Source organism: Pleurodeles waltl, chromosome 6, assembly GCF_031143425.1.
Source record: "Pleurodeles waltl isolate 20211129_DDA chromosome 6, aPleWal1.hap1.20221129, whole genome shotgun sequence".
NCBI lineage: Eukaryota > Metazoa > Chordata > Amphibia > Caudata > Salamandridae > Pleurodeles > Pleurodeles waltl.
This window is the reverse complement of record NC_090445.1, coordinates 1181501583-1181514504: the sequence shown is the minus strand read 5'-3', so window position 1 is coordinate 1181514504 and position 12922 is coordinate 1181501583. Positions and strand designations below refer to the sequence as shown.

Below are 12922 nucleotides of genomic sequence, written 5' to 3'. Positions count from 1 at the left end.
CAACATGCTCAATGAAGCCAAGGTGCAGGGTAATCTCGCATGGGACATGTGAAGGGCAATTTCAGTGGTGATCCCAAAAGCCGGGAAACCACCTACTGAATGTGGCTCCTATCGACCAATCTTTCTCCTCAACATCGAGACAAAGATATTGGCAATCATATTGGCGACGAGAATAATCGCCATAATAGGCTCCCTGATACATCAAGACCAATCAGGTTTTCTGCCCAAGAAGTCGACAAGACTCAATCTCCGAAGACTTCATAACTGGCTGTGCGCAGGGCGGTTAAGAACAGATCCCCATTCTGCGATTGTCGTTAGATGCCGAAAAGGCGTTCGATACGGTCCACTGGCAATTCATGATACAAACGTTGGTGAGGTTTGGGCCAAAATTTATATATTGGATAACCCTACTCTACACAAAGCCCATCGCCACGGTCTGAGTGAATGGGGTCACGTCCGTGGAGTTCCCAAAAGAGAGGTGACAAGACAGGGCTGCCCCCTCCCACTGCTGTTGTTTGCCCTTACCTTAGAGCCTCTGGCATGCACAGTCCGCACGCACCGGGACATACTGGGATTCCAAATAGAACATGGTGTGGAGGACGATGAACGCATATCGCTCTGTGCAGATGATATCCTTCTATACATTACCTGACCAAGGGAGACACTTCCACCAGATCTTGAAAACTTTTCAATACTTCGGCTCCCTGTCCAGTTATGGAATTAATTGGTCCAAATCCAGCCTCTAGAGGGCGGGAGGACACCTGTGACAGCTGACCCTGCTAAAAACCCTCACAGTAGAGGAAGAGGGATTCAAATACCTGGGGGTATATGTGACCCAAGACTCAGAAAGGTGTCTGCATCATAATGTCCTATCAGTCATGGATACAGTCATACAGATAGACATGCAGAGGTGGGGAATGCTGCTGCAGATATTTTTTGGCAGGACGGCGTTATATAAGATAAATGCCCTACTCAAATTATTATACATTCTCTAAAATACTTATATTAAAATCCCAGAGAACATATTCTCCAAACAAGAGGGTGAGATATGTAAGCTACTTTGGGGCGGGAAACAGCCTCAGGTCTCCCTACAAACACTCCAACGCAATACATATAACAAGGGGGGGGGGGGGATTGTCCTCCCGGACATTGGGGCCTATTACTGGGCAACGCATCTCATAGTAATTAATGACTGGCTGCATGCGCCGGGGATCATCCTACATACTTACTGGAAAGGAGTCAATTTGTGCAACATACCCTGATGCATGATCTGTAAGGGGGGGGGAAGGGAAGAGGGAGACTCTTGGGCCCCACGCAATTAGTGATTACAGCATTGGAGAGGGCAGGGGAACAAACAGGCTGGCATGCAAAGCTCACATGACAAATCCCACTGCAGGAGGGTAGTCGACTGAGGGAGCCAGGAAAACAGCAATATTTCAAAAACTGGGATATGATCGGAATTTCTCGCATGGGAGACCTGATAGAGGAAGTGCGACTCAAGTCTTTCGATAGCCTACAAGCAGAATACCAAATGTCCCCAACACAGCATCACAAATACCTCCAGTTGGCACATGCATGGCACGCAGAGAACCTAGATTTGGCCAAACTCCATGAATACGCCCCACTAGAAGGGAGGCTACTAATAGGGCAACTGGACCAGAAAGCAGTTTTGTGGACAAACAGAACAATCAATAACAACATGCCGAACACGTTGGGACGCCTCAGGGAAAAATGGGAACAGGAATTGGGGACCATGGAAGATATTGACTGGGAGATGGCACTGATGCACCCACAGGAGGTAGCAATCAGAATACACCTGAGAGGAATACAATTTAAGAGCCTACATAGGGTATATCATGATAGGGTTAGGCTCCATAGGTACGGAAGGTCAGAGTCACCTGTCTGAGATGCAGGACTCACGGGGGAAAGACTACCACACAGGTAGGGCGGATACCGGACGTGGAAATCTCTGTGGATCACAGGTATGTGCTCTGGGGGATTCCCATGGAAGTGGATCTCTTGTGATCAAAGCTCCTGTTCGCAAACTTGGGGTTAGTTGTGGCCAGGAGGGATGTGGCACGACACTGGGGGGGCAGGAACCACACACACTTGGGGAATAGAGGTCCGGGATGGACATGTACATGATGGTGGAAAAAGTGACATTTCAGGCCAGAGGGTGCCCAAGGAAGTTCCTAAATATTTGGGGGCCATGGAGACAGCACTATAATATTTCAGAGCGGGACAAAAGGGGAAGCTTTGCCGCCTCCAATGGGTAAGAATACCGTGACAGGGGGAGTCTCAACGACAGAGCATCACCAGGATGGCTGGACTCTTCACTGCAAATTGTTGCCGCTGTATAGCTGAGACACATTGGATTGTAAATTATCTATGACATGATGGGGTGCCATTACTGAACCCACTTGGGTGTGTTATTGTGTTTGGAAAAATTAAAAATGTCAATAAAAATATTTTAAAAAAATAATTATCTTAGAGATACATGCATGTGAAAGGTTAAGATGTATCAGAAAAATATATAAGGAAGTGTTCTCGGGGTCCCCGCCAGCAGGCGGAACTATTCTATTTTCATCTTACAATGCAGAATTCAAGTCACAATGTCTAATGGTTCGGGGACATAGAAGAATGTAAACACATATGTACAGACCGATGGGAAGGAAGGAGAAGAGAAGGAGTACAAACCTTTAAAAACTCAAGAGAAAAATAGCTCACAAGGCAGCCACTTTCATTGTCTGTGCGCTACTACAGCGGAAGATGTCTGGCACTAATAAAGACACATTAAATTTGTGAAGAGATTTAAAAAGCATAATTAGTAAATACTGAAAATACTGAGTGGTTGTTTGATGGAAGGGTGCCTTATTGAGGGGCAGTGGTGGTTACCAGAAGGCTGTGGACTTGGTCCTTGTCGAAATAATTTAGGTGTGTCTCATTGTGGGAGTATCTTTGCTCCACATTAAGGGCTAGACTTTCTTAATTTGTGCTGGCAATCTGGTGTCTGGTTTCATTCCCCGAACAGCGTGTAGGTGATAATGAGGAGATGGCAAAGTGGAGGAGGATGAGCTTGTGGCGCTGTCCTTGAGATGGCGGAGATGATATCAGTGTTAACTTGTCTAGCCATTATCTTTGACGCACAGCAAGGAATAAACACTGATGTAGGATATACGGGTTTCTAAAAAGGCAGACGCATTACAAATGTGTCTGTCTATAGTAACACTCCCCCCACCCAAATTATGATTTATAGAGAGAATAGGTAAAAATTACAAAACATTTATTCACTACAAACTGGCCAGGAGCTGGCAAAATAGTCAACCAGTAACATAAAGGAAGCAATGCAGCTTGTGTAGTGAAAGCATAAGTGGTGTATACTTTGCTGCTTATTTGTTTTACAAAAAAATCATGTGTCAAATACAAGAGTAACAAAAATAATAGCGAGCAATGGTTCATATCCAGCCGCACGATTAGTGGAAACGGGGCACCACAAATAAACTTGTTGTTATCTTTCTCTGCAAAAGTGTAGAAGATGAATGCTAGTTCACCTCCCCCCCCCCCCCCCCCCATTGTACTCACATTCCCCTCAATTGACAATGGCGAATGTAGACAAAAATGGAACTGACACAAATGGACCGAGCTCAGAAAATCAAGATAATAAAGGCCCACTAAGCACTTCTCAAAAGACTGCATTCATGTCTGTGATGAGAATAAACCTAAGAATAGCTGCATAGCTGAGAAAACAAAACTAACACATTGTTATGCTAGCATTAGCTCGTGTGCAAAGAGAACATCTCTCCTCAGCTTGCACTGCTCCCACAGTCTCCTTTATATGAAGAGCCCATTTGTATTTCCAAGTATCCGCTGTTCTCATCTAACGTTGCGTTCAACACTTATTAACACGCTCGACTTTTTCACTGTTTATTTCGACTGAGTTCTTAACTGTACCACTCAAACAGAAACACAATATACCGATACATCAGACGTATAGAAATCGGAAGCGTCTGAAAGCGACAAAACGGTTTGTAGTAGCAAATATCCGAAATCTTAAAATATAGAAACCGCTGCAGACAGAAAAACGCTGTTTTACAAACACAGGGGTTGTCCAACCTGGCTGCTGTCACTGGTAGCACTGAGATGTGGAGCGTGAGGGATTTGAGGTACTAGGATCTGAGGACCTCGGGGTACCGTGTACCTTAATGCTAGATTTGCTGCGATATTCCTGGTGCATGCTGAGAAATTGGGAAAGGGGAGGCAGCAAAGGCAAACAAGCTTTATTAAAAAAGGAAGAAAAAAAAAAAACACTTCTCCCCTTTAAGTTCCTGAGGGTTGGCACAAAAAGAAGCATGGTTTGAAAGGCTACGCACAGGTGGGAGCTGCATAGCAAACAAGCACTGCCAAAGTCAATTGATCAGGCTTAGATGTGCACAGACATTTGGTCCGTGTCTCTGCGGAGTCTGCTTCTTTTTGAGGCCTATTTGTGTCCTGTTTTTCATTTCCATATCTTGCACAGCTGCATGTCATCAGAACTGAAATCTTCAGTATTAAAAAGGAGCAGCAGCACAAGGTTGTGCAATAAAAAACAAGACACAGACACAGGGCTTGCAGACCCGGGAGACGTGAAATGTTAGTCCATGGAGCAAATCCACTACCTCAAGATGTGGTAAAGAAAAACGAAGATGGAAGCATGAAAAGGGATATATTTTAGAGGAAATAGCTGATTACGTGTCATCAACAAAACAGATAGCATTGAGGTACCAGCAGTAAATCAGGGACACTTACATCCCACATCCATGAGACTGTGTGGATCATGTATCCTACAGACAAATTGCTGTTTATAATACGTCTAATGCATAATTATGGTGAAAGATGTGCACCATCTTAGGAGAAGGGAATCTGAGACTGTTGGTAACGAGTACCTGCCAATGACTGAATTTAGGGTAACACAGCATAGTATGGTATGGTGGCGTGAGATCTATCAGCTGCAAGAGCTCACAGGGGATCTTGGGGGCAGAAAAGGGAATTGGGGATCAAGGGTTGGTTTTGATAGATTCAAGAAAGTAATCTGTGAGACAGAGGAGGAAACTAAACCACTACAACAATTTGCTAAGAACTATTTTGTAAATCATATTTTAGCACAGTGGAAGGAGGGGCAATTTTGTACATTTTGAATAGGTGGAATGGGGCAGAGGTAGCACTCAATTTATGAATGTGTAGAGCCTTGTTTAGTTATAAAAAAGAAACCAGAGTTTCCCCTCCAAGGGGGAAGAAAGAATGGAATCACTATAGAATAATACAGAAAGGAGATGGAGTACCGCTGGGGACTGAAGATAAAAGGAAACAATGGATTTCTGTCTTAGCAGTGATAAGCATTAGGAAATGCTGGAACACCTTGTTTTGAATGGAGAGGTATGAGCAAGAAATTAATCTCTACCAAGCTGAACAAAAGGCAAATATGTCTGATGTTAACAAACAGCCGGTAGGTGAGCCTGGAATGGAGATTAATGACTGTGACAACATTTATAAATACGGATATCAGGATACTAAGAAGGCAACCTGTTAGGAGGAAAATGAGAGGGCAACCAGTATGGCCAAATCCAAAGACGTCAGTGGTATTTCACAACTGATTCAAGCAGCAACAGTATAAAGCCTGAGACGTGTGAATATTGAAAGAGAGATGGGTGAGGTGTGCAGTGCTTATGAAGTAGAAGATCTCTCTGCCCATTTTCACAGCATTGAAGAGGTTATTGTGGTAAGGTAGTGTGAGAGTTACATCCTCTGGCATCAGTGTGAAACTTCTCAGACTTCAGTGAAGCCATCATAGAGCTGTGGAGTTCGTAATGACAAATTCCCAGCCCATGTACTCAATATGGCCACACTCCACTTACAATGTCTAAGAATGGACTTGGACACTGTAGGGGCATATCGCTCATGCAGCTATGCCCTCACCTGTGGTATAGTGCACCCTGCCTTAGGGATTTAAGGCCTGCTAAAGGGGTGACTTACCTGTGCCTCATCCACCGGTTTGTGGGCATGGCACCCTGAGGGTGGTGCCATGTCGGCTTTGTCTTTTTCTCCCCACCAGTACACACAAGCTGCAATGGCAGTGTGCATGTGCTTAGTGAGGGGTCCCATAGTGTGGCATGGTACATGCTGCAGCCCTTAGGGACCCTACCTGGTCACAGAGCCCTTGATGCCACTAGTACCTTTTACAAGGGACTTAGATGTGTATCAGAGGTGTGCCAATTGTGGGAACAATTGTACAGTTTTAGGGAAAGAACACCGGTGCTGGGGCCTGGTTAGCAGGATCCCAGCACATTCTCAGTCAAGTCAGCACCAATATCAGGCAAAAGGTGGGGGATAACCATGTCAAACTGGGCACTTTCCTACAGACAGACTTAAGGTTTGGTGTATAAGTCTACGCCATTGCTGCTCAGTATGTTAGCAAGATGTTTTAATGTCTTCCACACACTTCAGATCAGTTTCGTGGTTAACAGAAGGGATAAGACAACTCCTTGACACAAGCTGTTGGATTGTGCTTGCTGAATTGAATTGTTTGATCTGATACAGAGAAGTAGTCTAATAATGCTTACCACACATCAAGAGACTGCAAAGTTGTTTAGGAATGGATCACTTAGAAGAAAGGTGAGCCGCACAGATCGAGAGACAGGGATGTGGAATTCCTATCGCCCGACGCCCGGGACATCTTGTTTGGGGTCAAGGGCAACAAGATTTTATGTTTACTTTGTCCTTGGGACAAGTAGACCCAACCCTCTGCAGCACAAACCCTTTGGCTGTTTGTTTACAGAGAGTGGAACTCTCTGCAGTTGAGGTAATGTGTTTCCAAGAGATAATGTTCGAACTTGTATTTATGGTTCATTATTTGAAAACCTTCATTATTAGGGTGAGTGCTGTAAATAAATGTTTTAATGTCACACTTCACTACTGACGTTGGTTCCAGTACAAAAAAAAAAAAACGTGTATACACATGTTTGAAAAGTTTAGGCTATGAGGCTAAGTATAATGCTCCCAGAATGCTCTCTGATTATATGCAAATGAAGTGTCATTTAGTAAAATGTTTTGATGCATGCTAGTATTTCCCAAAAATATTTCTAATGGAAAATCAGTGTAACCATTTTCAACACGATTATGGGAAGCATGAAAATAAACAAACACTGACAAAGCCAACTGATCTGACATATTTTTATAAGTCTTTTAGTTTCATCAATGCGTGTCTTGTTTTGACATGGCTTTTCTAACACTTTATTGTTGTGGGAGCTACCAGGTCCTCAACATTGTAACAAACACTGGCAAAAAAAACCCAAAACGTTTTTGAACTCTAAAAGCACATGTTGCCACCAGTGGCATAACAAAGGCCCCGCAGCCGCCCTCCAGGGGGCCCCTTCAGCACAGCACCTGCCCTGAGTGAGTCTGGAGAGGGGGCTCCTCCATGTTCTTTGCAAAGGGGCACCCTCCAGTTTCATTACGTCACTGATTGCCACTGTAGTTCCTGACACTGAACAAAACTACTTTGTGTGCCAATATGCTCCTTGTGGAAGAGAAGAATGCGATCACTCACAGTAAAGCCAGCCGAAAGAGAGAGAAATAGAAGTTTAATAAAAACAAAATGTCTTTGTTAACACCAGACCTAATTAGGGACCAAGACCTACATGTAGGTAGCTTTTTGCATGTCGCAAACAGCGACTTTCGCTGTTTGCGACGTGCAAAAAGCACATTGCGATGCACAAACCCAGTTTTGCGATTCGGTAACCTGGTTACCGAATCGCAAAACGGGTTTGTGACTCGCAATTAGGAAGGGGTGTTCCCTTCCTAATTGCGACTCGCAGTGCAATGTAGGATTGTTTTGCGAATGCGGGCGCAAACCAATCTCAGTTTGCACCCATTTCAAATGGGTGCTAACACTTTCACAAAAGGGAAGGGGTCCCTCTGGGACCCCTTCCCCATTGTGAATGTCACTGTAAACATTTTTTCAGAGCAGGCAGTGGTCCTGCGGACCACTGCCTGCTCTGAAAAAATGAAACGAAAACGTTTCATTTTTCGTTTTTGTAATGCATCTCGTTTTCCTTTAAGGAAAACGGGCTGCATTACCAAAAAAAAAAAAAAAAAAAAAAAAAAACTGCTTTATTGAAAAGCAGTCACAGACATGGTGGTCTGCTGTCTCCAGCAGGCCACCATCCCTGTGCGACCCACCTCATGATTATTCATGAGGTGAACATTTGCGAAGCCCTTGCGAATCGCAGATGGTGTCAGGGACACCATCCTACATTCGGATTTGCGACTCGCAATTTGCGGGTCACAAATCTGAACCTACCTACATGTGGCCCCAAATTCTTAAAGAAAGTCACAAAAGTGCACCCATGGTATATGTCGTACCCCTATAAAATATTTGTGAACTGTATTTTAGCATGGGTAAATACGCTGGTGTAGATTTGCTCATGTGAAAATCTATTGAGCATTTGCAAGTTCATTTTCCCTCCAGCCACTTTCTTCCCAACCCTGGAAGAAGTTCTAATTCTGCCATTGTCAGGAGTAAATGTCCAACCTTTCTTATTATGGGAAAATATTAGAGAGAAGCTGGTGAAAATCTTTAAAACATGCAGGTTAGTAGGTTTGCAGACTCAAAGGCATTCCAGCCCTGGAACTATTGCTTACTGCTTCCTCCAGCCCCAGTATGCAGATCTGCAGAAAGGTGGAAAAATAAGGAAATTGCTACAGTAGGGATTGAAACTGCTAGTATTCAAGCCCTACTATGGTAGTAGCCCTGGCATAATCAGAGAGGCTATTATCAGAGCTCTTACATAATGAGATTGCTGCTATAATTTGGCGCCACACTACATGGCACCAAAGGGACAAGTAGATCTTTTTACAGGACAAGTAGATTTGAGAAGCAACCTGTCCCGTGGACAAGTAGATATTTTAATAAATTCCACACCCCTGGAGAGAGTATTTAACTTTCTTTGGAGATTTTTAATTCCCCCAAGCTGAATATGATCCCAACATTCTGCTTGCTCAGCCAACTAGCTTTTGCTTCAAGGTTTCAGACATTTCTCCTTAGGGATTTCAACTTAATCTGTTTTAGGTCTTTGTGGAATATTAATAGGCATTATCAGAAACCATTTTACAAATGTAATTTGCACGAACAACTTCATTAAATGAAATCTACAGAAGTATAAGGTAAGGGAATACTGCATTTCCCCAAAATTAGTCCTCTCTTTGACCAACAGTCAAATGTCTCACATGTCACTATTGTTTGTATTTTTTAAAGTTCTTACTGAAAAATCCATTGAATGAAATGTGTTTTCAATGTGGAAAATAAATGTGCACCTCACTCTAAACTCGAATGGCATGCTACTATGAATCCTGGTTGGAACTCAATAAAAATTGCTGAAACAACCTCTAATATCCTATTTTGAGCTTTGCAGTGTTGGAAGATTTATGTAACTTACCGAATTGCTGAGAAAAATACTAGTGGCTTTTCTAACATTCCCAATCTTCCCTTTTCCCTCTTCTTCTCCAGCCGTGGCAAACATGATCAGTGCTGTTGGCTTCCATTCTGAAAACAAAATAAAGCTTGTCAGAATAATTCCACCAATAGAGAAAATATGAACAACAGAAGAAAATATGCCCAATAAACTCAATCATCAGTGTGGGAGGACAAAAAGAAAACCACACAATTTGAATTTTTCGTCTTTGTTAGATCCTCTTCCTTTTTTTGTATTGCTCCTAAATAGGTCATTAAACTTCCCTAACCCTGAGCGTACCTAGAAAAGCCTACTGATGTGCACAATAGGACCCAGCCATCATGTGACAGATTACCCTCCTTTATTCATGGATACTACTCAAATCAGGGAGAGGCTCATAAGCAGATGACTGAAAATGAGTCTTTAGCCAATTCTTCACAGCAGATGTTACCTGGATAGCACTCTACTAGGATGACAGTTTAAAGCAGAGGTCTTCAAACTGTGGGGCATGCCCCCCGGGGTCCTGTGGCTGTACTCCCAGCAAAGCGAAAATGTGTCAGCAAGCATTTGTAAATTGGGAAGACCTTGAATTGCGACCTTGTTTATTTGTCTGGTTACCAGGCTGTCTTCATTTGCATGCAGCAGTTGAAGTGCTTAACAAAGTGTGGGAACTGCAATCCTGAGTGCTATGAAGCCTGGTCAGTGAGTGTGGTGGTTAGGCCAAAGAGGTAGCTAAAAAAAAATATTCTGGAGGTATTTAATTGTTTTTTGATCTTCAAGTAACTGCATATAAAATAACACTCCCACACCATAAATGAAAAATAAATGCAATCTAAATTAATCGGTGGGAAATGTACTCTTTTACGTTAGGAGACCTCAGTTAGCTAATTTGATCACTGCAGATATGTGTGAGTGTGACCAGAGAATCTCAGGGTTGAATCCTAGTTGGCCCAGTGGGGAAGATTGAACTGTGCATTTATAGCACTATAACGTCCCAGCCAGGGACAGAAAGCACTATGAATATGTGATTTTTTATTTTAAAATTGTATTACACATAGTATAGGAAAGGCTGCTTCAAAAAGATGTAGGGCCATATGTATCATTATTAGAAATAGCGATTACCTAATTGGGATTCTCTGCAAATCGAAATTAGGTAATCGGTATTTCAATGTATGAAAGTCCACGAGTTTTATTTAGCATTTCGTAATGGGTCCCAAGTCGACCTACTTCATTAATATTTCACTAGGCAGGTTACAATTTATGACCCATGACGAAACGCAACAATCACAGGGATGGAGGTCTGCTGGGGTCAGCAGACCACCATGTAAGAAATTGCTCTGGAATAAAGCAATCTTATTTTTTTAAATGCAGCCTGTTTTCCTTAAAGGAAAACGGGATGCATTTAAAAAAAGAAAAATTAAAAATTGTCTTTCAATTTTTTAAGAGCAGGCAGTGGTCTGTGGAATCACTGCCTGCTCTGAAAAAACGTTTTCAATACCATTCACAAATCAGAAGGTGTACCCTTTTGGACCCGTTCCCATTTGCAAATGGGTTACAAAATGGGAATGTTTTGCAACTGCATTTCAGTCACATAACATTCCTACATACCGCTGCGATTCGATATTAGGACAGGAAGCCCTGAACAAGCCCCTTTCTAATACTGAATCAGTATGTATTTGCAATTCCAAATTGCGATTCAGTAAAATGTTACCGAATTGCACATTGGAATTCATACATACCAAAATGCATTTTACAAGTCGCAAACACACTGATTCTCTGAATCGGACCATTTCCGACTTGTAAAATGCACGATACAAATTGCCCGTAGTGTTTAAGATAAAACAAGAGCTTTGAAAATATAGAAATGTTTGCATTTGGACGGTCTGATTACTTAATACTAAAATACATGTGTTCATTAAAACGACGCACTCCAGAACTCAGCTGATAACACCATTACATTACCTCTCAGTGAACATAACTACATTTCTTTAGGTATCAGGCCCCCTGGTGAGAAGTCTTGATCATTCTTTAGCTCATTGCGTCACCCTTCACAGTAAAGGAGGCTCCCCTTCTTTTGCTTTCAGGCAAAGGCATGCCTCCAGATCTGTATCAACTGTTTTGTGACGGTTCTATTCATTTTTGTACAAAGTTGCACCCATTGGGTGGCTTAGAGAAGACCAGCAGGGCTGCATTCAGATGCAGAGCCCTGATTCTTATGATCTTTAGACGGGTCAGAGTAATGTTCCAGGGGAAACACCTAGAGAGCAAGGTCCATGGATAGTGCCAAAACAATGACCTAGAACAAGGGGCAAAATGTGAGGGTTCATTTATTTGTTTACAAATGGACAGAGAGAGCTACCTTGGAGAGATGCCCCAGGGAAGAGGGCGATGTGGGGAAGAGGAGTTAAGGAAAAGGGTCTACCATTAGTGTGTCAAGTTACTGTGGCACTGGAAGCAATGCATCCAATTATGACTGTCTTACTAATAAAACGAGGAGTGGGGGGCTATCTTCTTTGCTAGCTTTTGGGCCTAGATCACCCTTGCTAGATATGGACAAGAGCACAAGAGCTCAAGCAATAGGGGAGACGAGATGTGCATTTTTTCTTCTTTTGCTATTTTTACAAAAAGGAGATAAAAGCCTGCTTTCGGCCTCAGGCATAGGAGTGATGATCCAGTGGAGTGGACAGAGCAGGAACCCAGCTTCACAAAATGTCTAAGTGACATTGGTGCTACAGGTGCAGTGGCATCAGAACACAGTGAAATGAACGGTCAACTGAACCCCAAAAATGGATGTTTTATAATCCCTCATTGCTTGCAGTAAGGCCCAATACACACTTGTTGTGCTAGTGTTGCTTTGGACCCCAGGCCAAGAGAGGAGCACATGTTTTTAACAAAGGGCACAGGAGACAGCCCACTTTGCAAATCAGTAGTTATCATTAGTGAAGGAGGTGTAACAGCACCGGGGCCCATGGGCATGAGTGGCACACCACATAAAAAATGACTATTTTGCTTTAAAAAGAGGCACGAGGGCTCATTTTCCTCACTAGCATTAGAGCATAGGGCATCCCTGCTGAAAAAGAGAATGGAAACATGTGGGAGCTCTTTTTGTCTGAAAGGGACAGGTAACCAGGGTCAAGACTGGAGTGATGGTCAGGCATGGTTGGGAAGGGATAAAAGAGGTAGGAGGAGAGAACCTACTACTCTGGGACACATCTATCGTTAGTGCAGCAGGTGCAGCGGCATTGGGGCTCTGAAGGGCTCACAACAACCCATAGGTAGGAAGTAGATTTTGAGATCAAATTCTGTTTATATGTGATACATCTTCTCTTTCATAAGTCTCAAATTTAATGAGGATTATGAGCTGCACTAAAAGTTCAGGTGAAATGATCTCTAAGCCCTGTCCTCTACGCTCAGTCCTGCATCACCTGCTCTATCAA

General features: G+C 43.0%; 1 protein-coding gene across 5 annotated transcripts in view; it reads right to left on the bottom strand.

The window, feature by feature from the left end:
- The window catches only part of MARCHF8 (membrane associated ring-CH-type finger 8), a 585276-nt gene that overhangs the window by 532968 nt on the left and 39386 nt on the right, over window positions 1–12922 (bottom strand). For all 5 annotated transcript variants that reach the window (XM_069240426.1, XM_069240425.1, XM_069240427.1 and 2 more), the window contains exon 2: window positions 9471–9577. In XM_069240426.1, coding sequence (XP_069096527.1) covers window positions 9471–9554 — 84 coding nt within the window. In that variant the 5' untranslated portion in view covers window positions 9555–9577. The remainder of the gene's footprint in view (window positions 1–9470; window positions 9578–12922) is intronic.